General features: G+C 45.6%; 1 protein-coding gene across 2 annotated transcripts; it reads right to left on the reverse strand.

The window, feature by feature from the left end:
• Positions 1-8,157: 8,157 nt before the first annotated feature.
• LOC125162393 (anther-specific proline-rich protein APG-like) lies at positions 8,158-13,210 on the reverse strand. Of its 2 annotated transcripts, none has more exons than XM_047853333.1 (3): positions 12,823-13,210; positions 11,852-11,942; positions 8,158-8,476 (listed from the first exon to the last, which is right to left on the reverse strand). In XM_047853333.1, the coding sequence occupies exons 1-2, from the start codon at positions 13,164-13,166 to the stop codon at positions 11,858-11,860; spliced, it is 429 nt and encodes a 142-aa protein (XP_047709289.1). In that variant the 5' UTR covers positions 13,167-13,210; the 3' UTR covers positions 8,158-8,476; positions 11,852-11,857. The 2 variants fall into 2 exon arrangements, with proteins under 2 accessions (XP_047709289.1, XP_047709288.1); XM_047853332.1 differs by lacking the exon at positions 8,158-8,476 and adding an exon at positions 10,409-10,825.
• Between the last annotated feature and the right edge of the window lie 11,478 nt (positions 13,211-24,688).

The following is a 24,688-nucleotide window of genomic DNA, read 5'->3' on the forward strand; positions in this document are numbered from 1 at the left end:
AAGTTTCTCAAAGGCAGAGATGACATCTTTTCTTCTATAATATCCAGCTCAGGACTAGCACAAAAAGAAATATATATATTTGTCCTTACTGAAAAAAAAATATATATATATATTTGTCCTTACTGAAAAATATTGCAGTTTATGTGAATGACATCAATGGTTGCAGGTATAGGTGCGTTTATAAAACCATTTAACTCATGGCATTCAGCGTACCACTAAATGGCAATCATTTTTTAAAAAGATTTTATATTTTTATATATATATATATTTTTTTCCAACGTTTATTTATTTTTGGGACAGAGAGAGACAGAGCATGAACGGGGGGAGGGGCAGAGAGAGAGGGAGACACAGAATCGGAAACAGGCTCCAGGCTCCAGGCTCCGAGCAATCAGCCCAGAGCCTGACGCGGGGCTCGAACTCACGGACCACGAGATCGTGACCTGGCTGAAGTCGGACGCTTAACCGACTGCGCCACCCAGGCGCCCCAAAAAGATTTTATTTTTAAGTAATCTCTACACCCAATGTGGGGCTCAAACCCACAACCGCAAGATCAAGAGTCACATGCTCTACACAGTGAGCCAACCAGGCACCCCTACATGGCAATAATTTTAACACTAATTGTTATTTTAAGGAGAAGACCAGCAAAACTTATTTTTTTGAACAAAAACAATGATTCATCTGATAAAGATGTATTGATATAAATATAAAATAAAACATGTTTTATATAAAAATAAAATAGATATAATATGAAAATACTAGTATATTCCAGTTCCATTCATTGCCTTGCAACAAATTATAACCTTAGAATAAATTTTAGATTGGAACTATAGATGGTTGGATTTGGGTAGTCCTCTGATTTTACAGATGAGGAAACAAAGATTAAGAATTGGGGCTCAATCATGCAGCAAGGCTTGGAGAAGCAGGAACCAGATTGGGGTGGAGGGCGGCTCCTGGTTTGGAGCCCAGGGCTTGTTCCCACTGTTGTGCACTGTCCAGAATGCCAAGTGTAGATTTTGAGAAGGGCAGTTAAGACACGTACTGGGAATAATGACGAAGAGGATAGGTATTTCGGTGTCTGTACCATTAGGGAAAGAGGGAGGCATGAGCCTGCAGAAAAGTATTTAAGGAGAGCTAGGACCAGGAAAACTGTAGGACACCAAGCCAACTCCCTTGCCTAGGACTCTTGTGAAAGGTAGCCTTTTCCAATGTAAAGGTCTGTGTGACATAGGTACTACTTTAGAACTTGAATTTCATCTTTCTGTGAAGGATATGCCTAACATTTGTTAGTGTGTACTCTGTACTTTGCTAGGTACTTTGTTCATGCCTTCTCCTTTGATTCTCACTCCATCCTGTGAGGCAACAATTCTCCATCTAAGAATATTCTAGAAAAATGAAGGAACTTACCCTTGGTTGCTTTCCAGGTAAGGGGTTTGTCCCTAGAACTTTTGCTTTTTTAAATTTTATTTTTAATTTTTTAAAATTTACATCCAAATTAGTTAGCATATAGTGCAACAATGATTTCAGGAGTAGATTCCTTAGTGCCCCTTACCCATTTAGCCCATCCCACCTCCCACAACCCTTCCAGCAACCCTCAGTTTGTTATCCATATTTATGAGTCTCTTCTGTGTTGTCCCTCTCCCTGGTTTTATGTTATTTTTGCTTCCCTTCCCTTATGTTCATCTGTTTTATCTCATAAAGTCCTCATAGGAGTGAAGTCGTATGATTTTTGTCTTTCTCTGACTGACTAATTTCACTTAGCATAATACCCTCTAGTTCCATCCACATAGTTGCAAATGGCAAGATTTCATTCTTTTTGATTGCCGAGTAATACTCCATTGTATATATATATGTATATATATACCACATCCTCTTTATCCATTCATCCATCGATGGACATTTGGGCTCTTTCCATACTTTGGCTATCGTTGATAGTGCTGCTATAAACATGGGGTGCATGTGTCCCTTTGAAACAGCATACCTGTATCCCTTGGATAAATGCCTAGTAGTGCAATTGCTGGGTCATAGGGTAGTTCTATGTTTAGTTTTTTGAGGAACCTCCATACTGTTTTCCAGAGTGGCTGCACCAGCTTGCATTCTCAAAAAAGAAATATTTTTAAGAATGATGCACTGAATGTTTTAGGCTAACTCCCTGACAGAGTGACTAACATTTTTTTCTCCATCTGCTCAAGAACAGCAAGGATGGTAAGGATGTTCAAAACCTAATGCCAGGCTTTCTCCAAAGAACACAAGGATGGCTGATTCGTTATGAAGAGTTACATCTGCCATAGCAAGGTTCTCTTAGGTATAGGATTTTATTTCATTTTTTTAAATGTTTATTTATTTTTGAGAGGCAGAGGAGAAATGTGAGTGGGGCAAGAGCAGAGAGAGAGATGGAGAGAGAGAATCCCAACCAGGCTCCTTGATGTCAACACAGAGCTCGACCCAGAGTTCGAACTCACAAACCTTGAGATCATGACCTGAGCCGAAATCAAGAGGTGGATGCTCAACCAACTGGGCCACCCAGGCGCTACCTTGGCATAGTATTTTAAAGGGATCCTTATTTGCTTGTAAGGGATGGATGTCAGCATGCTTGAAAACAGGGGTTGTACAAGATAACCCTGTCACAGTTAAGATTCCATGCTCAGAAACAGCCTAAATGCTCTTCCATATAAAACTGGTTAAATCTATAGAGCAGAAAACCATAAATAGCTTTAACAAATCATATTGTCGAAGAATATTTAATGACTTGGGAAGATTTTTATGATATATTGTCAAGTGAGAAAAATTTCCAAAAAAGCATTATTCTATTTTTTTATAATTTGATTAAAAAATAATACTTATACATTGAAACAGCATTGGAAAGGTGAACTAACATGTTATCATCGGTTATATCTGGGTGGTGAGATCACAAGTATTGTTTTTTTAAATCCCTTTCTATATTTTCCTGGTTTTCTACATTGAATATATATTACTTTCGTAATCAGAAAAAAAATCATCCAAAATACAATTCCATGGTTTCTTTCTTTCCCCAGAATTTGCTTTCACATTAAATATTTCAAGCCAGGTCCAGAAGTCCAGAGAATCCTTTCTATTTTGACTTTGTGCCTTAACCCCTTGTTGGGTGTGGTCAGCTTTCTTTTTTTTTTTTTAATTTTTTTTCAATGTTTATTTATTTCTGAGACAAAGAGAGAGAGCATGAGTCAGGGAGGGGCAGAGAGAGAGGGAGACACAGAATCAGAAGCAGGCTCCAGGCTCTGACCTGTCAGCACAGAGTCTGATACGGGGCTCGAACCCACAGATCGCGAGATCATGACCTGAGCTGAAGTTGAACGTTTAACTGACTGAGCCATCCAGGCGCCCCTCAGCTTTCTTTTTTGACTTTGCATTGGGCTAATATAGGAATGTCTCAGAATTCACTGATACCTCAGGCACTGTTTGGGGTCAGCATCCAAGATGAATATAAGGAGCAGATACTGTCCCCAGACATATTCTGACTTCTCTTATTCCTTTCTCCCCGTCTCACTCTCTTTTCTCCTAGAAATAAAATGCTGATGGATACGGATGTTTAAACCACCTCCCCGGGGGCTAAAAAGAGACACGGAAGAGAAGCATAGGATCACACATTATCTCCACAAGAGTATAGCTTTATCTACTGCCTAAGATTCCAGTTCAGCTGCTCTGTTTCTGTGCTGATCAGAATAATAACCAGAAAGGGGGAAGACTTGGAAGGAGCCAGAGCAAGCCAGAAATGATTATGTTGGAAATGGAGAAAAGAAAAAGGTCAGGGAGGCAGGGAAAGTGCAAAAGAATCAAGAGCTCTGTGTGTGTGTGTGTGTGTGTGTGTGTGTGTGTGTGTGTGTGTGTGATGGAAGCGTAGAGGGTGGGGGAGGGGTATGAGCCGAGAGTGAAGAGGACAAAACAGGGCAGCTGTGAATGGAAAAAAGAGAGGCTACCTTGTATACTGAGAATATACTTAACTGCTTTGACTTTCTCTAATGAGATTGGGTAAATATTTAGACTGACTTAAATTGCATTTCTCTACAGGAGTGCAGTTTCTTCTCCTGTGTTTTTGTGCTTCCTCTGAACAACACAGGGTTCCTTATTGTACTTGGGTTACACAAACACGAATGTCTTCCCCATGAATGGAAGAATTCTATGGAGAAAATGACACAGGCTTACCCTATTTCAATGCCTATTGGCCACTCTCTTAGCACTAGGTAGCCTCCAACAACACACATATATTCTACATGATGAAAGGTGCAGCCGAGCAAGCCCCTGTTTGGGAAAGGCACTGCGTGCCTTTGAGTGCCTCCTGTGCATTGGGGTCTTGTTATTATGTCTGGTCAAGAGCCATCTTCTGGAGCTTCTGCCCAAAGTCTTTTGGAAACTAAGGGATGCTTGGGTGTTGTTTAGGTATGTTTTGAGGCGAAGTCTCAAGGAAATTCTATTTCTCTTTAGGACAGGTAAAGCCTCCTGCCCCTGCCCCTACTCTGGCCTCAAGCCGCTGGGGCAGCAACATGGCTGATGCTCCAGTGTCTGTAATCAAAATGCCTGGAGGACCTCAGAAGACACATTTAACTTAGTTTATCCTGAGTTCACAGACTCCTTGCATAACACTGGCATCTTTTGAGAAAGGATATGTTGGCAGTTAGCCTCGAGGCTGCAATCCCTGAGGGAAAGGAAGGCATGGCCTCCAGAAGGCCTCTGTTAACAGTGGACATGGTGGGGGGCCAGACATGCAGAACTGTTAACCCGTCTGCATCCAATGATTGCAGAATTCTGATGAAATGGGCCCGGACACTGCACGAAACATCTGGTACTGCAATATCCTCTACTGAGAAGGCATTTAGGAGAACAGGAGAAGAGAGAGAAGTTTCTTTTCCAAAGACCTCACTCCTAGGATCCTCTGTTTTTACCTTTATTCCATCTGATGCCTCTGTGTCAAATTGTGTAAATGGCTCCTGTAAGGCTGGGAAAGCAGCTAAAAAGCAACTGTCCATGGATAGTAACTGGGTAAGTCAGTGTCATTGGCCTAGGCCTGTACTTACTCTATACATGCTAAGTAAATAAAGTCACTTTATTATCTACCATGTGGGAGATCTCATATCTCTCTCTCTCTCTTTCTCTGCCTCTGTAATGATAAGCATGCAGTTTGGTTGTTCATTTCAACTGGACCTGACTTTGCTCTTAATCATGCATTGATAGGTTCAATTGCTCTTGCTAGTTCCATTCTCTTTTTTTGCTCTTGGCCTAGCCATTTCTGATGGCCAAGAAAATCAGTTCATCTCTGTTTGGATTCTTTTCATTCATTCATTCATTCAAAAAAATATATATATATATAGTCTCCCTATCATACGTCAGGCACTGTTCTAAGCATTTGGGATATATTTGTAAACAAAATAGACAAAGATTCCTGTGTGGTGGGGGAGGGAGATATAAATTACACAGTATGTTAGAAGGTAATAAGTGCCATGGGGACAAAAACCCAATGTTGTGTAGGTTAAGTGATCCGGAGTGTTGGGATACAGGGGAATGGGCAAGTTTCAGTATTAAACATGGTAGTTAGGGTACCTCATTGGAAAGGTAAGATATAAAGATTGAAGGAATGAGAAAGTTCATCAGGTAGATTTCTGGGGCAAGGGTGTTCAGGTAGAGGGTAGAGCTAGAGCTAGAGCTAGAGCAGAGACCTCAGTGTGGTAACATGAGTTACCCAGTGTGTTGAGACACAGGAAGAGCAAGGAGGCTGGACTCCCAGGATGAGTGAAGGTGAGAGTATCAGGAGAGAAAGATGGAGAGGTAAGGGGTGAGTGGGTTAGGTAGATAATGCAAGACCCTCCTGGCTGTTGCAGAAACTTCGGTTTTTACACTGAGAGAAATGGGGAGTCACTGAAGAGTTACTCTAAAGAAATGGAGGGGGTGGCTACTGAAGGGTTTTGATTAGAGAAGTGCTATGATCTAAGGTATATTTTAAAGGGATCAGTCTGGGATGCCCGAGTGGCTCAGTTGGCTAAGCATTCAACTCTTGACTTTGGCTCAGGTCCTGATCTCACCGTTAGTAGTTCAGGCCCCCGTATCAGGCTCTGTGCTGAAAGCACAGAGCCTGCTTGGAATTCTTTCTCTCCCTCTCTCTGCCCCTCCCCTGCTTGTGTTCTCATGAGCGCTCACTCTCACTCTCTCTCTCTCAAAAATAAATAAATAAATGTAAAACAAAATTAAAGGGGTCCATCTGGCTTCCACGTTGAAGATAATTGTATATACAGGGACATTGACAGGAGGCTCCAGTAGTAATCCAGGTGACAGATAATGGTGACTTGGACTAATTTGGCAGCAGGTGGTGAGATGTAGTTGGATTCGGATATACTTTGAAGATAATGAATTCCTATCACATCTGATGTGTGTGTAATAGGAAGTCAAGAGTGACTCGGTTTTGGGTCTGAGAACCTGTAAGAATAGAGTTACCATCAATTGTGATGGGAAAGGCTGCAGACAGATCACGTTTGGGGAAGTGTCTCATGAGTTCCATTTTGGACATCTTGAGTTTGGAGATATGGAGCAGACAGTTGGAAATGTGGGTCTGGACTTCAGAGGGGAGGTCTCAGCTGGAGATATAAATGTGTGTCATGGGCGTTTTGATAGTATTTAAAACTACATATCTGTATGAGATCAAAAGAGGTGGATAAAGAAGAATAGAAAGCTGAGGTCTGAGCCCTGGGTACTTCCCCATTTAGAGGTCAGGCAAAAGAGGTAGAACCAGAAAAAGAGATCGAGAAGGGAGGAGTAGTAAGGTAGGAAGAAAACCAAGAGAGTGTGATGTCCTGGAAGCCCAGTGAAGAAAGTGCATCAAGGAGGAGAATGTAGCAAACTTTACTGGATGCTATTAATGGATAAAATGAGAACTGAGAATTGGCGACTGGATTTACTAACACGGAAGTCATGGTGACTTTGACAAGAACAATCTCTGTGGAGTGGTGGGGACATGAGCCTGATTTGGGGCTGGTTTAAGACAGGGATAGAGGAGAGGAGTTTGACAAGTAGATCATTCTTTGAGGAGTTTCATCTAAGGGGAGGCAAACAAATGGGACAGAGGCTGCCAAGGGAAATACGGCCATTAAAAGATGTTGTTTTTTAAGATGGGAGGAACAATAGTATGCTTGTGTGCTGATGGAAATGGTCCAATAGAGAGTGACAATTTGGTTAAGAGAGAAAAAGAAGAGTTGCTGAAGTAATGTCCTTGAGTAAGTGAGATACAATGGTGGGAATCTGCAGAGTTCTCTTCTGGTTACTTGTATTTTTCCAGTGGAAAAAAGAATCTAATTAGCAGCTGAGAGTGGGGATGGGAAGGACATGTTAAGGGTTTGAGAAAAGAAGGTGTAGAACTGTCATCTAGGAGTATAAGTGAGTGAATGGATCAGGGAAATATAAGTATGACCACTGGGCAGCATTAAGGACCCAATGGAGTTCCATCAGCATGGATTTAAAGTGAAATCAAGCTGTGTAGCCATGTATTTTTCTCTAGCCATGTTTAGCTGCAGGTGTGGGGGTGTGGAGTAGTCAAAATTTGATTTCACTAGGTCTACTGTCATGCCAGGTGAGCATGACAAAGAAGCAAAGAATTGAGAGTGTATAGAAGGGGGTGGGGGTATAGTTATAATGACTGACCAGAAATTTACATTAGGTTAGGAGGGGAGTAAAAACATCAAAGGCATGGACCACAGTGAAGGCTGGTGGGCTCAACAGACTTGAGATTCTGGTGGGGTCAAAGGATGGTTGGGATCAGCAAGAAAGACAGGAGGTTGGGGTCAGAGAGTGGGGTGCGTGAAATTGAGATTATGGAGGTGTTGCAGTTATGGATAATCATAACTCTGGGTTTAACGGAGGGAAAAATTATTGGAGAGAGGAGTTGAACAAACTGAGTGGCCTGAGTACTGGAAGGGTCATCTGTATCTACAGCAATTGCCAATAGTTAAGGTGGTATTGGAGGGGCGCCTGGGTGGCTCAGTCGGTTAAGCGTCTGATTTCAGTTCAAGTCATGATCTCACAGTTTGTGAGGTTGAGCCCCACATCGGGCTCTGTGCTGATCGTTCACAGCCTGGGGCCTGCTTCAGATTCTGTGTCTTCTTCTCTCTCTGCCCCTCCCCTGCTCATGCTCTGTCTCTCAAAAATAAATAAACATTAAAAAAAAAAAAAAAGATGCTATTGGAAAGAGTGACAGTGAACCGGGATCTAGAATAATTGAACAATAACCCCTGGGGAGCAAGAGAAGACAGTCGTGATTCATATTGTCTGATGACGTGAAATTCAATGTGAGGTGCAAGGGTTTACAGAGAAGGGAAAGAATACTCCTAAAAGTGACAATGAGGACCAAGCGGGACACCCATCTCACCTCCAGGCCTAGGATGAGGGCTGTGACAGAAAGATCAGGCCTCGCTTGGGAAGGCTGCCAGGCAGCAGGGAGCTCAGGGGAGACCCAGGTGTCCTGTAGGGAAAGAAGCAATGAGAATGATTAGAGAATAGGTTGAGCACAAGGGAGATTTTGCTAGCCATTGATCATAAAATCTAGAGGCCACAGAGAAGAGTTTTGGGTGTTAGGGAGGGTGAGAGAAGGCCACAGAATTGGGGAAAGACAGGGCCTGGTGGGGATCAGAGGTCAGGAAGCAAGGGGGGAAGGGGACTTGGGAGCGAGGGAGATTTAAGAACTGACATAAACAGGGACAAGGAAACAGTGAGGTTAGTCCCATTGGATACAAAGTAGATGACGGTAGCAAGACTGAGTGTTGGGGTTCAGGAGGGATTTCTGGGGCTCCTGATGATGGGGGAAGGTTAAGGAAGCTCTCTGAACAGAGTGTGCCCCTGTCCCAGCCTGGCAAGTTCTCCACCCCCACTCTGTAATTTTTCACCTTTTCCAAATGCTGCACCCAGCAGTTACGACAATTCTGACTGCCATGTTGTCCACTGGTTTTGAAAGAAGTCAGATTTTCCTGTCTCTGGTTACTGAACTTCCTGTTTCTCTAAAAGCCCTAAAAGCACTTCATCACATCCACCCCTCTCCCTGTCCAAGAGTACATGGCCAGGGCTCTGCTGACACCTGTCACATGGGCTATTGCCAGAAAAAGTATGAGTTCAAACAGTCATAGACATGCAACCCTCCCAGATGGGCATTTGGGGAAGGATGAGGCAGCCCCGAGGTCTATCAGTCCACCTAAAGGCTATGTCATCCATTCCCACATCTCCATACAAAACCTCTTTCCCTCTCTGTCTGCACAATAAACTGCTTTGGCAGGAAGAGCTTCCAAATTCAGGGAAGATGGTTTTCCCTCATGTGGTCCACGTTTCAGAGAACACATCTGCTCACCATCTTGGTGAATGAGATCGTGCTTCAGTCCCTGGCTGCCCAGGCCCCAGTTAATCACTTGGTCCCTGTCTTCATTCAGCTCCTCTTCTGGGCTTAGCTCTATCCTGGTCACAAGCCAGACCCATTCCTTTGGGCTCGCTCACAGCCTGAGTCGGCGGCCCTCTAATCATCTCCAGGGTTTGCTTCTGGATGTTACCCAAGGCACTTACAGAAGGAGGATTGGGGAAGGCAGCCCAGGATGCTAAAAAAAGCTTGGTGTTCGCTGAGTTAGAAGAAAGGATGAGCTCCTGAGAAATAGGTGATGTTTCTTTTGCACATCCATGACAGCTGTTTGAACAATTTCTCATCTTATGGTCTTCTAGGACCCTAGAAATCTTCTCTGCTCTGCTCTGGGAGGGCCTGACACCTTGTCTGGGGAAGCCCCACTTTCTCTCCTACCCTCACCTTAATTTGCCACAATGAATCTCCCTAATACTTTAAGTATGGTAAAATGTCCATACTGGTATGTGACCAACGAGGTTCAATAGTTACCTCTTTAGTGAATATTTGCATTTTAGTGAAGGAGATGAGGGTCGGCAAATTCAAACCCCAATGGGCCAGGCTGTAGCGGGGAAGACAGGATAGGACAGCCCTGAAGGTGGGAGAAGTCAGAGTCCATGTCAGTGTAGGGAGAGATTTGGGGGAGAAGCTGAAAAAAAATCTAGATATTTCTGAGCAACCTTCCAATTTTAAATGTTTGGTAGTTAACTTAAATAAAAATACTAGGATGGGGCAGCTGGGTGGCTCCATTGGTTGAGTGTCCAACTCTTGGTTTCATGAGTTTGAGCCCAGAGTTGGGCTCTGTGCTGGCAGTTTGGAGCCTGTTTGGGATTCTCTCTCTCTCTCTCTCTCTCTCTCTCTCTCTCTCTCTTTCTCTCTCTGCCCTTCCCCCACTCATGCTGTCTCTGTCTCTCTCAAATAAAAGAAAAAATCTATGAAAGTCAGACAAAATATGTCTTGGGCCAGTGGTCCAAAGTGAGTTACCAGTGACCTATATAAATTTAAACACACATCTGATTCTTTAACGGTTGATTTTTAGTAAAAAGGCCACTTGGGCCTCCATGTGGTCCTGAAATCACACAAGAAGGGCTGGTCCAGGGCTGACCCTGACCTTGGTGACTTATATCCAGTCCATTTAGAATCTTATTTCTATGGACAGTTTGTTCCTCCATTCACTGGGGTCTTGGAGTTGGTCCCCTGAGGCCACTCAGTTTAATGAGGTTGCACTCAGATCTGCTAGGTGCAGGTGAGTGTTGCAGGAATGTCTTCTTTGTTGTTAAAGGCAGTTAAAGACTGCGGTGGAGTTGTTTCCATTGATGGTCAGAAAGGCCATCAGAATTGATTATCCCCCAGCAGAAGTTCAAGTCATGACCAGTGGAGTCAGATCCCTGAGTTCAAACCTCTCTTCTGCCAGCTGGGTACCGGCTTCCTCATCTGTAAAATGCAGAATGAATAGTGACTTCTAAGTAGGATTTCTTGTTGAGATAGAGCTGGCAAAGCTTCCTTAGCATAGGGATTAAAGAGTATGCTCCCACATTGGAAGAGGAATTGTGACTACATTTTTAGAAGGATTACCTACTGTGTTCTAATGCGGCGATTTATTTACAGTTATTTTTACAGCCGTATTTAAAACCTGATAGTTCAGATCCATTTCACGCATCATCTTCAAACCTGCCTTGCTCTTGCTAACCTCTCTCCAAGCCATCAGGTGTCTGAATTTCCGGGGGACATTTTTGGTGTCTGAGTCCCTGAGCCTTAGGTGTGAGAACTCTAATAACCTCTTCTCCAGTGAAGTCTCTTGCTATCCAACAGACTCTGCTTCAGCGAGCTGCACCCCACCAAGTCCCAGGCCCAGGAGACTGGCTTAGAAAGTCCCACTAAGCTCTTGGGAACCAGCCTGCTCGGAAAAGAATTCCCATTTCCAGTGGGACTTTATCCCCTCTTTGCTTCCTCTTTCCCCTCTTTTAAATCTACTCTGCTTCCAGCCTGTCCCCCCTCACCGCCAACAAAAAGTGCTACCAAAAATTTAGAATCGAGTTGTAAATTGTTAAATCTGATTCAGGTGGTTGCCTTCCAGCCAAAGGCACCATCTGGTCTATCTTGAAAGAGGAGTCAGACTTTCTTGAAGCCTGGTCCCAGCATGGGGTTCTTGTGAGAAGCCTTCCACAAATACCAGAGGAGGGAGGAAGTGTCTAGGATTGGGAATTAGGGAGAGGTATCCTGGGTAGAGGGAAAACCCTTAGGTTGGGCAGTCATGGGGTCTCAGAGAGGGGAACCAATCAGGCTTCTGATACACATGCAGTCTGCCCTTCCCACCTCCGGGAGACCCGCCTACAGCGCCCCAGTGGCCCTGAAGTGCCAGGCTTAGAGAGGGGTGCGTGGCAAGGGGCTGCCCAAGAGCTCACTCTCCCGGCTGGACTAGGATATTTATAGCACCTGTGTTTCTGGGCCCGTCTCTACCTGGATTTATGCGGTCTGTGGCTGTAGCGTTTGTGAGGAATGAGGGGCGCACATCTTGCTGCAAGGGCTGTTCTTGGCCTTGGGACTCTGGCTGGAACGAAAGTTACAAAATCAAAACAAGGGGCCATCTGGGGGAACACCGAGACAGAGTGGCTCTTTCGTGCTGCGTCTGCAAAGCGGTCGGGCTGTCAGGCCTGGTGAAACCCGGGGCTTTCCGACCCACCTAGCGTTATATTTATGGCAGCTGTGGGCGTGGGTGAGGCAGGTGTGGGCGGCCGGGGAAGCGGATCCCACCCTCCCAGTTGCTTGAGGCTGTTCCTCCAAAGGGTTAAAGCCTGAAAGAACGTTCTCTCTCTGGGGATCTGCACTTTGAAAGAGGAGCCTGGAGAACACGTGGTGGCCCATCCTCTGTTCCAGAACAGCAAAACTAGAGTCCAAGTCTGAAGACCCATCATCCAGGCCCGCACCTTCAACTTTCCCTAATCAGTATGTGTCTGGCTGCTCTCAGACTATAAGGACATAATTAAAACAAACAAACAAACAAACAAACAAACAAACACAAAAAACAAAAAACTGAATAGCCGTCCTTTAAGCTTTTCAAGAACCAGAGGGCAAATAATCCATAGGAAGACTGCTTTGGGACCTTCAGGCATTCTGTACATGCACGAGGGAGCAGTCTTGAGCAGGCTGGGCTGGCAGGCAGCCATCCACATGCCTACCTGTAAAGCCAGCCCTGACTGCTCCTTCTGCAAACTAGGCTGGAATTAGAGGCCACAGGCAGGATGAGTAGGAAGATCTAGGAAAGCTAAGGGCAGTAGCGATACCCAGAGAAACAAAAACCTCGTTGACGTTTGTCCTGCAAGTTACTTTCCTCACTTAACGTAAAGGCAGCACAAATGAGGAAGCACTATTGTTAGGGTCACCATTTCACAGATGGAAAAACCGAGGCTTAGAAAGGCTAACGGACTTGCCCGAAGGTGACGCAGCAAGTGCCAACTTCAGTTTCAAACTCAGATTCTGGGGACTCCAGAGGGCCGGCGGCGGGCTGGGAGGGGGCGCAGCGGGGAAACACAGAAGGGGAGAGAGCGGCCCCGCGGGGCGGGGAGAGGAGAGGAGAGGAACGGAACCGGGGGCGTCGCGCAGGCCCGGGCTGTTGGAACGGCTGGTTTGGTGGCCCGGGACAGGGGCGGCTGGCCGGGAATCCTGAGCGGGACAGCGGGGCCCGGGCAGCTGCCAGACGCGGCTGGTGACTGGCCCGCGCCGCCCGGCCCCAACCTCCCGGGCGCGCTGCGGTCGGGCAGCGAGCAGGCCACATACCGCGCGGCGCAGAGGAAATGGCTGGAATTCCTCCCGCGGCGCCTCGCTCGGGCCTGGGGCGGGCGGGGCGGGGCGGGGAGGGCGCCCGAGGGAGCGTGCGCAGGCGCTGCGGGGCGCAGGCAGGGGGCGGTTCGGCTCCCAGCCCCCGCACCGGCGGGGGCCCCTCCCCCGGGAGCGTCCCCGGAGCTCGTGAAGGGGCAGGGGCTTGCTCCCCCAGAGACTCCCCGGGCCAGCCCAGCCTCCTGCCTCCTCGACCTGTCGGTGGCTCAGGTTGTCTGGGTAGGCCCTGTGGGGAGTGGTACTGCACCCCTGCTGATCGGCCATCGGGCCCCCAGCCTCTGGGGTGGCGCGCAACACAGCACACAGCTCGCACACGACGTGTGGGCCCCTGCGGAGGGGGGTGCTGAAGCTCTGCGCAGTGAGACCTCTGCACGTCCCAGCCTACCCTGTTTTTCAGAAAGCCCTGGCCTGATAATCTGCAAATGTTCTAGGCCTGGCCTTCGGCGGCTTGCTGCGGAGGCCTCTCTTTACCACAGGCCTTGGGAGCGAGGCAGGAGTTGGCTTGGAAGGAGAGGCTGATCCCGCAGGAGAATGCAGGAGTCTGGGTGCTCTAGTATGAGGGCTGGGGGAGGAGTGCAGGGTGGTAGAGACAGCCTGAGCGGTGAATTGGCCTGAGTAATGAGGCTGCTTTTCAGAGTGTGGAGGCATGAGGGGATAGAAAACCTTCTTGGGGTCAGCCTAGCCTGGGAAAGCTCCCGTTCCACCCCTGGACAAGGCCACAACATAACTAGGGGGAGGGGAAGATTTGCATGGAGGACCATGGTTTGGGGCCCAGGTTAACCTCTGCTAGGAGGGTAGCCCCTGGGGGCTTGAACAGGGGCTGGTTGACTCAGGATCTGTCCAGTCAAGAATAGCATTTGGGGGCGCCTTGGGTGGCTCAGTCTGTTGAGCATCCGACTTCGGCTCAGGTCATGATCTCACCGGGTCGTGATCTCACACGGCTTTGCTCTGACGGTGGGAGCCAGCTTGGATTCTCTCCCTCTCTCTCTTGCCCCGCCCCTATTTGCGCACATGCGTGCTCTCTATTATTCAATGAGTAATAATTAAAAAAAAGAGGGGGCTCAGCATCCAGCTCTTGATTTCAGCTCAGAGCATGATCTCACAGTGAGTTTCAACCCCTCATCAGGCTCTGTGCTGACCGTGTGGAGCCTGCTTGGGATTCTGTCTCCCTCTCTGCCCCTCCCTCGCTTTATGCATGTTCTCTCTTTCTCAAAATAAATAAACTTTAAAAAAGTAGAAGAACTTTTGAAGAGCTTCTGGCCCTTTAGTGGAAACTCATTATGGAGGACTTCTGTATTTATAGCCAGCAGACTGTTTCATCACCCTGAGGCTACTCTCTTCCTTTCTCTGGCTGGTGAGTCCCACCTGGGCTTTCAGCTCCCATACTCTCTCCGTGAATACTTCCTTGACCCTCCACTGTATTCTATTCCCCCAGATTGCTTCCACTGCATACATAATTTCATCTCTCACACAGGCTTGTGGATAATTTGTTTATAAATGTATCTCCCCAGTTAGATAACACCTCCACAAGGTCAATGACTGATTGAATCTTAGTATTTTTGTGGACTTCACTGTCTAGTGTGGTGCTTGCCTTATAGTAAAGACACTATTTAAATGTTTGTTGAATGAATGAATGAATGAATGGGAGAAAGAGGAAGGAATTGGGTACGCATAGTACAAACAGAAGCAGAGATCAAAGAAAAGCGGGCCCGATGAGGATTCTGCTAGAAAGCTCTAATCTTTGCTTCCTGCATATGGAGAGAATACTATCTAGGTCCTGTTCTGTCCTCTCTCACCTGCACCCCTCAGGTGTGCCCAGTCCAGAGGGCCTGACACCATTACTTATCCCAAATCTCTCTGACCTTCATACTGTGATCCTAACCTTTATCCTAATGCCCAGTCTCACTCTCTTACCCTGGCTTTAGCCTCTGGGTTTGGCTTTGTCCAGATGTGCCTGTTTCCATCTCCTACCCTTCTCCATCTCCCCATCCAGTACTTCTCATGCTGGCCCTCCTCATTTCTCTGCCCAGGGCCCAGGAGGGTCTGATTCCACATAAAGTGGTACTGTCCGCCTTTTCAAAGGTTTGGAGCACAGAAGGTGGTGCCCTGGCCCAAGGCTGGGAGCAGGGATTGGTGGTGACTTTGCTTGCCTCGGGAGTGGAATGGCTTCAAGTGTGGAAGCAGGACAGTGACAGAGTTCCCCAGACTGACCCACATCACTTCTGAGTCCAAGTTACCAGCTTAATTTCTACCCTCTCCAAGGGGCTTCTGAGAAGCCAGACCGAGATCTGGGGAGGGACTCTTCTGCAAGGTCCTGGAAGGAAGTAGGAGCCAGAGGTGGGCCTGTCCTAATGCTCCTGCCCCTCTTCAGGCATGTGTGGTGGGTGGCACTGTAACTGGGGAGGAGAAGGGGATGAGGTATCATTTCCAAGGCCACCCCTGGACACTCACCCATGAGGAGCAGGCCCAGGAAGCCTTGGCAGACCCTTAATATAGACACAGGCAGACAGAAACACAGACAGCTCACAATGACAGTATCAATTCTGGGAATTTTGGAAGTCAAAACCCCTACATTTTTCACAAGAAAAAGGAACAGATTTTGGCATCTTTGCTCCAGAAACAGGAACTGACCAAGACAGTGACCTCTGATAATCACTTCTCATCTCAGTGCTTAGAAGGTTCCCTAAGCCCATCTGTTTTCTCCCCAGAGTTCTGTGGACCAGGAATCCCCGGGTTTTATGGGACAGTACGGGAGGAAGGCAAAGGAAAGGGAGATAGGCATGATGGAGGGAAGAAGGGAAGATATTTATTTATTTGTATTTATATTTATTCATTTTTGAGAGAGAGAGAGAGAGGAAGGGGAGGGGCAGAGAGAGAAGAGCGTGGTGAATCCAAACCCAGCTCCGCGCTGACAGCAGCGAGCCTGATGTGGGGCTCGAACTCATGAACCGTGAGATCATAACCTGAACTGAAGTCAGATGTTCATTTGATAGAGCCACCCAGGTGTCCCGAAGGGGAGATATTTTTGAAGTGGTGTGCCTTTGAGGAAGCCAGGAGCCTGATAGAGATGGGGTTGGGGCCGGAAAGCACCTCATAGGTGCTCAGTGTTTTTTCATCTCCTCATGGACAGAGCATCCATATTGTGTGTCCCTTAGAGCTCATGGTTCTTTGGACCTGTATTCTCACAGCACTGAAGTATAGCAAACACCCTTAGCTGTATTACCTCCTCTGCATTGATTGAGGACCTACTACATGTCAAACAAGTTGCTGGGTACTGAGGGACTAAGAGACAGCTTTTTCCATTGCAGAACCTAGAGCTGAGTAGAAGGAGTTGGCATTCAAATAAGAGAGCACTAAGAGAATGAAGCTGACAATAACCATTGCCAAGAGAGAAGGGAGAGGCCGCATCAGGTTGGGGTGGAGTACGAAAAACCTTAAGAAGAAGTTGGCATTTGAGAGCATTTGAGTGGCCTTGAAAGGAAAACGGGCATTAGCCATGCAGAGGTGGGGAAGGAGTTCCTTCCAGGGCAGGAAGGAAGTGCATCAGCAAAGGCACAGGGGAGGTCAGGTGCTAGTGCATCCGAGGCACTGAGAGCATAGGGCAAAAGTGGGTACAGAGGAGTATTAGAAGAAATGGCTGGAGTAGGAGGTGGGGTCCACTTTGTAGAGGGTCCTGAATGCCAGACTGAGGTCCATGAGATTTCTCAGAGGACCATGAGGAGGACTTGACCGGCAATGGCGTGCCATCATTCTGCTGGCAGCTCAGAAAGAAGTGAGGTGGTGGGAAGGGCTGGGGAGAGAAGGGGAAGCAGCCAGACCCCGGGCGTGGATAACTCAACCAGACCACTAAAGTGTTTTCTATTCCCAGCTCCTCATCTGTGCAGCTGACCTGAAATTGGTTCCATTGAGTAGATCTTTGCTGGGGACGGGTTTGCGCTATAAAAGTCGGAGCCTCAGTTCTCCTATGAGAGCAAACTGACTATTGAAGGTGGCTTCTCTGTTCCTGTGTGAAAAGGCCAGAGTGGTAATCACTGTGGACAATCAGAGGCTTCCTCCTTGTGGACAGGCCAGTGAGCAGTGCCTGTGCTAACATGGGGAAGGGTGAGATGCTGGGGGTAGCCCAGATCTGGGGGAGAGACAGTCTTCTGAAGCAGCTGGGTTGGAGAAGGGTCTGGAAGGAGGTACTAGGGGCCAGAGGGCACTGGGTGGTGGTCTCTGGGCCAAAAGTTCTCTGAATAGACCCAGCTGGTCCCCCTGCTGGGTCTGGGGCTCTATCCTTCACAGAACACTTCTCACATGGGGTGAGAAGGAACTTTCTCAGCAATAGGCAGAGAGAATTGTATTGGTCGTGTATTTTTAAAAACGTTTTTAATCTATTTTTGAGAGAAAGAGAGAGAGAGAGCCAGAGAGAGGGGGGGACAGAGGGTCCAAGATAAGCTCTACACCAATAGCAGAGAGCCTGATACGGGGCTTGAACTCATGAACCATGAGATCATGACCTGAGCTGACCTTCTCTCCTTTCCCTGGCTCCCCCAACCCACCCCTCACCATCTCCTACTTCTCCCTTGGAGCGTGTTAGCATTTCATCAATTCATTCTATGCATATTTATGATTTCAACCTGCCAGGTTCTGTACTAGACATGGGAACACAATGGTGAACAATGCTAATGATGGAAACAGATAAAGGCCCTAGAAGGGCCTGGAGATCTCTCCATGGCCTGATGAGGTCTGAGATGCTACTTGGCTGGAAGAGGCAGAACTGTCCTTGCCAGTTATGATTTTGTGGCGCCATCTGCTGGTCACATGTAGACACGTAGACAGGGTTAGGTGTAAATCTCCCCCCGAAGAAATAGACTATTAAAATAAAGAGGGTATTGAGGAGGGCGCTTTTTAGGATGAGCACTGGGTGTTGTATGGAAACCAATTTGACAATAAATTTCATATATTGAAAAAAAAAATAAAATAAAGAACGTAACACAGCTACGTACATACCTAAAACATACACGTGTTCACAAACAAATATACATATAAACAAGACACGTAGTCGCAGGTAGAAATTCAGTATCTAGCACAGGTCTTTGCTTTTGGAGTCCAATAAGTACGGTTGACCCTTCAACACTACGGTGGGGTGGGGGGAGTCAGGGTTAGGGGTTCCTACCTGTGCAGTTGAAAAATCTGCAGATTACCTCTGACTCCCCCAAATCTTACCTTACTAATAGCCTACTGTTGACTGGAAGCTTTACCATTAACATGAATGGTCGATGAACACATATTTTGTATATGTGTACATATTATATTCTTACAATAAAGTAAGCTAGAGAAAGAAAATTTTATTAAGAAAATCAGAGAAGAGGGGCGCCTGGGTGGCGCAGTCGGTTAAGCGTCCGACTTCAGCCAGGTCACGATCTCGCGGTCCGTGAGTTCGAGCCCCGCGTCGGGCTCTGGGCTGATGGCTCAGAGCCTGGAGCCTGTTTCCAATTCTGTGTCTCCCTCTCTCTGCCCCTCCCCCGTTCATACTCTGTTTCTCTCTGTCCCAAAAATAAATAAACGTTGAAAAAAAAATTTAAAAAAAAACCAGAGAAGAGGAACACACGGGTGGCTCAATCAGTTAAGCGTCCCACTCTTTTTTTTTTTTTAAGTTTATTTATTTACTTCGAGAGACAGTGAGTGAGCAGAGAATGGGCAGAGAGAGAGAAGGAGAGAGAGAATCCCAGGCAGGCTCCGCACTGCCAGTGTAGAGCCCCTTTTGGGACTGGAACTCACGAACCCTGACATCATGACCTGAGCTGAAATCAAGAGTCGGACGCTTAACCAACTGAGCGACCCAGGCACCCCAAGTGTCCTACTCTTGATTTCAGCTCAGGTCATGATCTCACAGAGGGGAAATCAAGTCCCCTGTGGGGCTCTCTGCTGTGTAGAGCCTGCTTAAGATTCTCTCTCTCTCTCTCTCTCTCTCTCTCTCTCTTTCTCTCCCTCTGCCCCTTTACTCTGCTTGTACTCTGTCTTTCAAAAAAAAAAAAAAAAAGAAGAAGAAGAGAAAATACACTTACAGTACTGTACTATAATTTAAAATTTTTTAAATGTTTTATTTATTTTTGAGAGAGAGACAGAGCATGAGTGTGGGAGGGGCAAAGAGGGAGACACACACAGACACAGAATCCGAAGCAGGCTCTAGGCTCTGAGCTGTCAGCACAGAGCCTGATGTGGGGCTTGAACTTACGGACCGCAAGATCATGACCTGAGCTGAAGTCAGTCGCTCAACTGACTGAGCCACTCAGACACACAGTACTGTACTGTATTTAAAAAAATTGTTTTAAATGTCTATTTATTTTTGAGAAAGAGGAGGGCGAGAGAGAGAGACAGAGAGAAGGAAACACAGAATCCAAATGCAGGCTCCAGGCTCTGAGCTGTCAGCACAGAGCCTGACGTGGGGCTTGGACTCACGAGCTGTGAGATCATGATCTGAGCCGAAGTTGGACACTTAACCGACTGAGCCACCCAGGCATCCCAGTACTGTACTGTATTTATAGCAAAAAAATCCACCTGTAAGTGGACCCTCACAGTTCAAACCTGTGCTGTTCAAGGATCAACAGTATTTGCTAGTCTACAAAATAAAATCCAAATTCTTCAGCTAAGCTTTCTTTCAGGCTTATTCTTTGCTCCCCTTTCTTGCCAATTGGCTGAATGCTCCATCATCACTTGCCTCCTACCTATATTCCTTCCCTGCCCCCTCTTGTTAATTCGTTAAGGCCAAGGTCAAATGCCATCTTCCCCCCTTACCTTTCTAGCTAAGATGATGACTTTCTCAGACAAACTGAGAAACTGATCCCATTCACAATTGCACTAAGAAGCATAAAGTACCTAGGAATAAATCTAACCAAATATGTACAAGATCTGTATGCTGAAAACTATAGAAAGCTTATGAAGGAAATTGAAGAAGATACAAAGAAATGGAAAAACATTCTGTGCTCATGGGTTGGAAGAATAAATATTGTTAAAATGTCAATACTACCCAAAGCTATCTACACATTCAGTGCACTCCCAATCAAAATTGCACCAGCATTCTTCTCGAAGCTAGAACAAGCAATCCTAAAATTCATATGGAACCACAAAAGGCCCCGAATAGCCAAAGGAATTTTGAAGAAGAAGACCAAAGCAGGAGGCATCACAATCCCAGACTTTAGCCTCTACTACAAAGCTGTCATCATCAAGACAGCATGGTATTGGCACAAAAACAGACACATAGACCAATGGAATAGAATAGAAACCCCAGAACTAGACCCACAAAAGTATGGCCAACTCATCTTTGACAAAGCAGGAAAGAATATCCAATGGAAAAAAGACAGTCTCTTTAACAAATGGTGCTGGGAGAACTGGACAGCAGCATGCAGAAGAATGAAACTAGACCACTTTCTTACACCATTCACAAAAATAAACTCAAAATGGATAAAGGATCTGAATGTGAGACAGGAAACCATCAAAACCCTAGAGGAGAAAGCAGGAAAAGACCTCTCTGACCTCAGCCGCAGCAATTTCTTACTTGACACATCCCCAAAGGCAAGGGAATTAAAAGCAAAAATGAACTATTGGGACCTCATGAAGATAAAAAGCTTCTGCACAGCCAAGGAAACAATCAACAAAACTATAAGGCAACCAACGGAATGGGAAAAGATATTTGCAAATGACATATCGGACAAAGGGCTAGTATCCAAAATCTATAAAGAGCTCACCAAACTCCACACCCAAAAAACAAATAATCCAGTGAAGAAATGGGCAGAAAACATGAATAGACACTTCTCTAAAGAAGACATCCAGATGGCCAACAGGCACATGAAAAGATGCTCAACGTCGCTCCTCATCAGGGAAATACAAATCAAAACCACACTCAGGTATCACCTCACGCCAGTCAGAGTGGCCAAAATGAACAAATCAGGAGACTATAGATGCTGGCGAGGATGTGGAGAAACGGGAACCCTCTTGCACTGTTGGTGGGAATGCAAATTGGTGCAGCCACTCTGGAAAACAGTGTGGAGGTTCCTCAAAAAATTAAAAATAGACCTACTCTATGACCCAGCAATAGCACTGCTAGGAATTTACCCAAGGGATACAGGAGTACTGATGCATAGGGGCACTTGTACCCCAATGTTTATAGCAGCACTCTCAACAATAGCCAAATAGTGGAAAGAGCCTAAATGTCCATCAACTGATGAATGGATAAAGAAATTGTGGTTTATACACAAATGGAGTACTACGTGGCAATGAGAAAGAATGAAATATGGCCCTTTGTAGCAACGTGGATGGAACTGGGGAGTGTGATGCTAAGTGAAATAAACCATACAGAGAAAGACAGATACCATATGTTTTCACTCTTATGTGGATCCTGAGAAACTTAACAGAAACCCATGGGGGAGGGGAAGGAAAAAAAAAAGAGGTTAGAGTGGGAGAGAGCCAAAGCATAAGAGCATAAGCATAAGCAAAGCATAAGAGACTCTTAAAAACTGAGAACAAACTGAGGGTTGATGGGGGGTGGGAGGGAGGGAAGGATAGGTGATGGGCATTGAAGAGGGCATCTTTTGGGATGAGCACTGGGTGTTGTATGGAAACCAATTTGACAATAAATTTCATATATTAAAAAAAAGATAATGACTTTCTCTTCTGAATTTCCATAACTTTATAATATTTATCATTTCACTGACTTGCGTTTTAGCTATGAGGACATGTGTTTTCTCCTTTTCTACTCTGTAAACTCCTCCAGGGTACTTGACTTGTGCTTGACTCATGTTTGTGTTCTCCCATAGTGCCCGGCACATTGCTTTGCACAAAGCTGGGGCTCAGTAAGTGTTTGCTGAGTGAATGAGTGACACAGTCACAGACACAGAGGAAAACAAAGGTAGTACACAGAAATGCAGCTCTATTCACATAAATTTCTTTATCCTTGCAAAAATGATACACATTTACATGAAAACACAGATATGTGAGTAGACATGCTGTTTACTTTAAGCCCTTTGTTATTTCTGCTGTCTTCATTCTAATCCAGATCTCCATCCCACCATCCCACTGACTGACAGCAACATATTCTTCCCTTTCTTTCTTTCTTTCTTTCTTTTCTTTCTTTTTCTCCCTTCCTTTTTTAAGAGAGAGAGAGGGCACAAGTGAGCAAGGGAGAGAAAGAGAGAATCACAGGAGGGGCAAGAGAGAGACAGACAGAGAAGTGGGGGTCACCTGTAGTTGGGCTCAAACTCACGAACTGTGAGATCATGACCTGAGCCTAAGTCAGATGCTTAATGACTGAGCCATCCAGGAGCCCTGACAGCAATAAACTCTTAACTCCTCTCCATTTCTAGTTCTTTCCTTTCCACTTTTCCATGGTCCTCAAGCTGTACTTTCCTAAAACCCCTCTTTGATGATATTATTCTTTAGCTCAAGAACTCCAGCAGTTCCTGTTGCCTAGCATGATAAAATCTGGAAAAAAACTCAGTTCTTTCTTTTCTGCTCTCTCTTCAGGTAAGGGAGTCAGTTATAACCAGCGAGAAAAGAGTGGAAGTGGTTTCTGGGACAGTTTGTCATTACCTATTAAAAGAGAGAATTGTAGTTGGTGCCACTTGTCCTCCTTCCTTACTGCTTTGAATGTGGTTACAAAGGAGCTGCAGCAGCCACTTTGCAACCATGAGGAAAAAAAAAAAAAAAAAACCAAACAAGCTGTTGCTCCTGACCCCACTGAGTAGGTGAACAAATGCTACTGTTTCTAGATTCCTTGTTTATATGAAGAAAACAAAACAAAACAAAACACCCATTTGTTTAAGCCACTGCAAGTCATGTTTTTTGTTATTCTCATCTGGATGTAATCCTAATTCATGATTTTTAAATATCCCCCTTCCTTCAATACCCACAGGATAAAGTTGGATTTCCTTAACCTGGTAGTTTTAATTTTTAAATTTTTAAAAATTTTTAAATTTTTAAAAATTTATTTTTTAAGTAATCTCTGTGCCCAACATAGGGCTCGAACTCATGATCCCAAGATCCAGAGTTACATATTCTTCCAAGTGAGCCAGTCAGGTGCCCCAACCTGGTATTTTTTTTTTTAATGTTTATTTATTTTTAAGAAAGAGAGATGGAGAGAGAGAGAGAGAGAGAGAGAGAGAGAGAGAGACAGCACAAGCGGGGGATGGGCAGAGAGAGGGAGACACAGAATCAGGCTCCAGGCTCTGAGCTGTTAGCACAGAGCTGGACGTGGGGCTGGAACCCACAAACTGCGAGATCATGGCCTGAGCCAAGGTCAGACGCTTCACCAACTGAGCCAGGATGAGAAAAAGCAGACATAGGATGAGCAAAGGAAAGAGCTTTCCAGGCAAAAGGAGTAGCGTCCACAAAGGTCCTGAGGCAGAGTACTCATGATCTGGCTCCATTCTACTCATCCAGCCAGAACTTCCAGTATTTCCAATATTCTTTCCATGGCTACACACTAGCCTAAGCCTCTAGCCTCTCTTGTCTGGTCAATTTCAGTAACTTCCCAATTCATCTCTTTGCTCCTGCTATTCATTTCCCCTAATCCATTCTCCTCACTGCAGCCAGAGATCTTTTTAAAATAATTCAAATCAAATGTCTTTTCTATGCTTAAATCCCTTCAGTGGTTTTTTATTACTCTTTGACTCAAGCCCAAACTCTTCAATAAAACCCAAACTTCTACAAGGATCTGCAGGGTGCAGATCAGTGGTCCTTGACCCCAGACTCACATTAGAATTACCTAGGCAAAAATGAACTATTGGGCCCTCATCAAAATTAAAAGCTTCTGCACAGTGAAGGAAACAATCAGCAAAACTAAAAAGCAACCAACGGAATGGAAGAAGATATTTACAAATGACATATCAGATAAAGGGTTAGTATCCAAAATCTATAAAGAACTTATCAAACTCAACACCCAAAAAGCAAATAATCCAGTGAAGAAATGGGCAAAAGACATGAATAGACACTTCTCCAAAGAAGACATCCAGATGGCTAACAGACACATGAAAAAATGCTCAACATCACTCATCATCAGGGAAATGCAAATCAAAACCACAGTGAGATACCACCTCACACCTGTCAGAATGGCTAACATTAACAACTCAGGTAACAACAGATGTTGGCAAGGATGCGGAGACAGAGGATCTCTTTTGCACTGCTGGTAGGAATGAAAAATGGTGCAGCCACTCTGGAAAACAGTATGGAGGTTCCTCAAAAAACTAAAACTAGAACTACCCTACGACCCAGCAATTGCACTACTAGGCATGTGTCAAGGGATACAGGAGTGCTGTTTTGAAGGGATACATGCACCCCCATGTTTATAGCAGCACTATCAACAATAGACAAAGTATGGAAAGAGCCCAAATGTCCATCGATGAATGAATGGTTAAAGAAGATGTGGTATATATATATACATAATGGAGTATTACTCAGCAACCAAAAAGAATGAAATCTTGA

The sequence above is a fragment of the Prionailurus viverrinus genome, chromosome A3, assembly GCF_022837055.1.
Source record: "Prionailurus viverrinus isolate Anna chromosome A3, UM_Priviv_1.0, whole genome shotgun sequence".
NCBI classification, from domain to species: Eukaryota; Metazoa; Chordata; class Mammalia; order Carnivora; family Felidae; genus Prionailurus; species Prionailurus viverrinus.

Excerpts from the sequence above, each read along its gene's own strand:
- LOC125162393 (XM_047853333.1), bottom strand. The coding sequence starts at position 13,166 with ATGTGGCCTGCTCGCTGCCCGACCGCAGCGCGCCCGGGAGGTTGGGGC. Across the intron at positions 11,943-12,822 it reads ACTTGCTGCGTCACCTTCGG|CCAGAGTCCCAAGGCCAAGA; the intron begins GCAAGTCCGTTA and ends CTTTCGTTCCAG.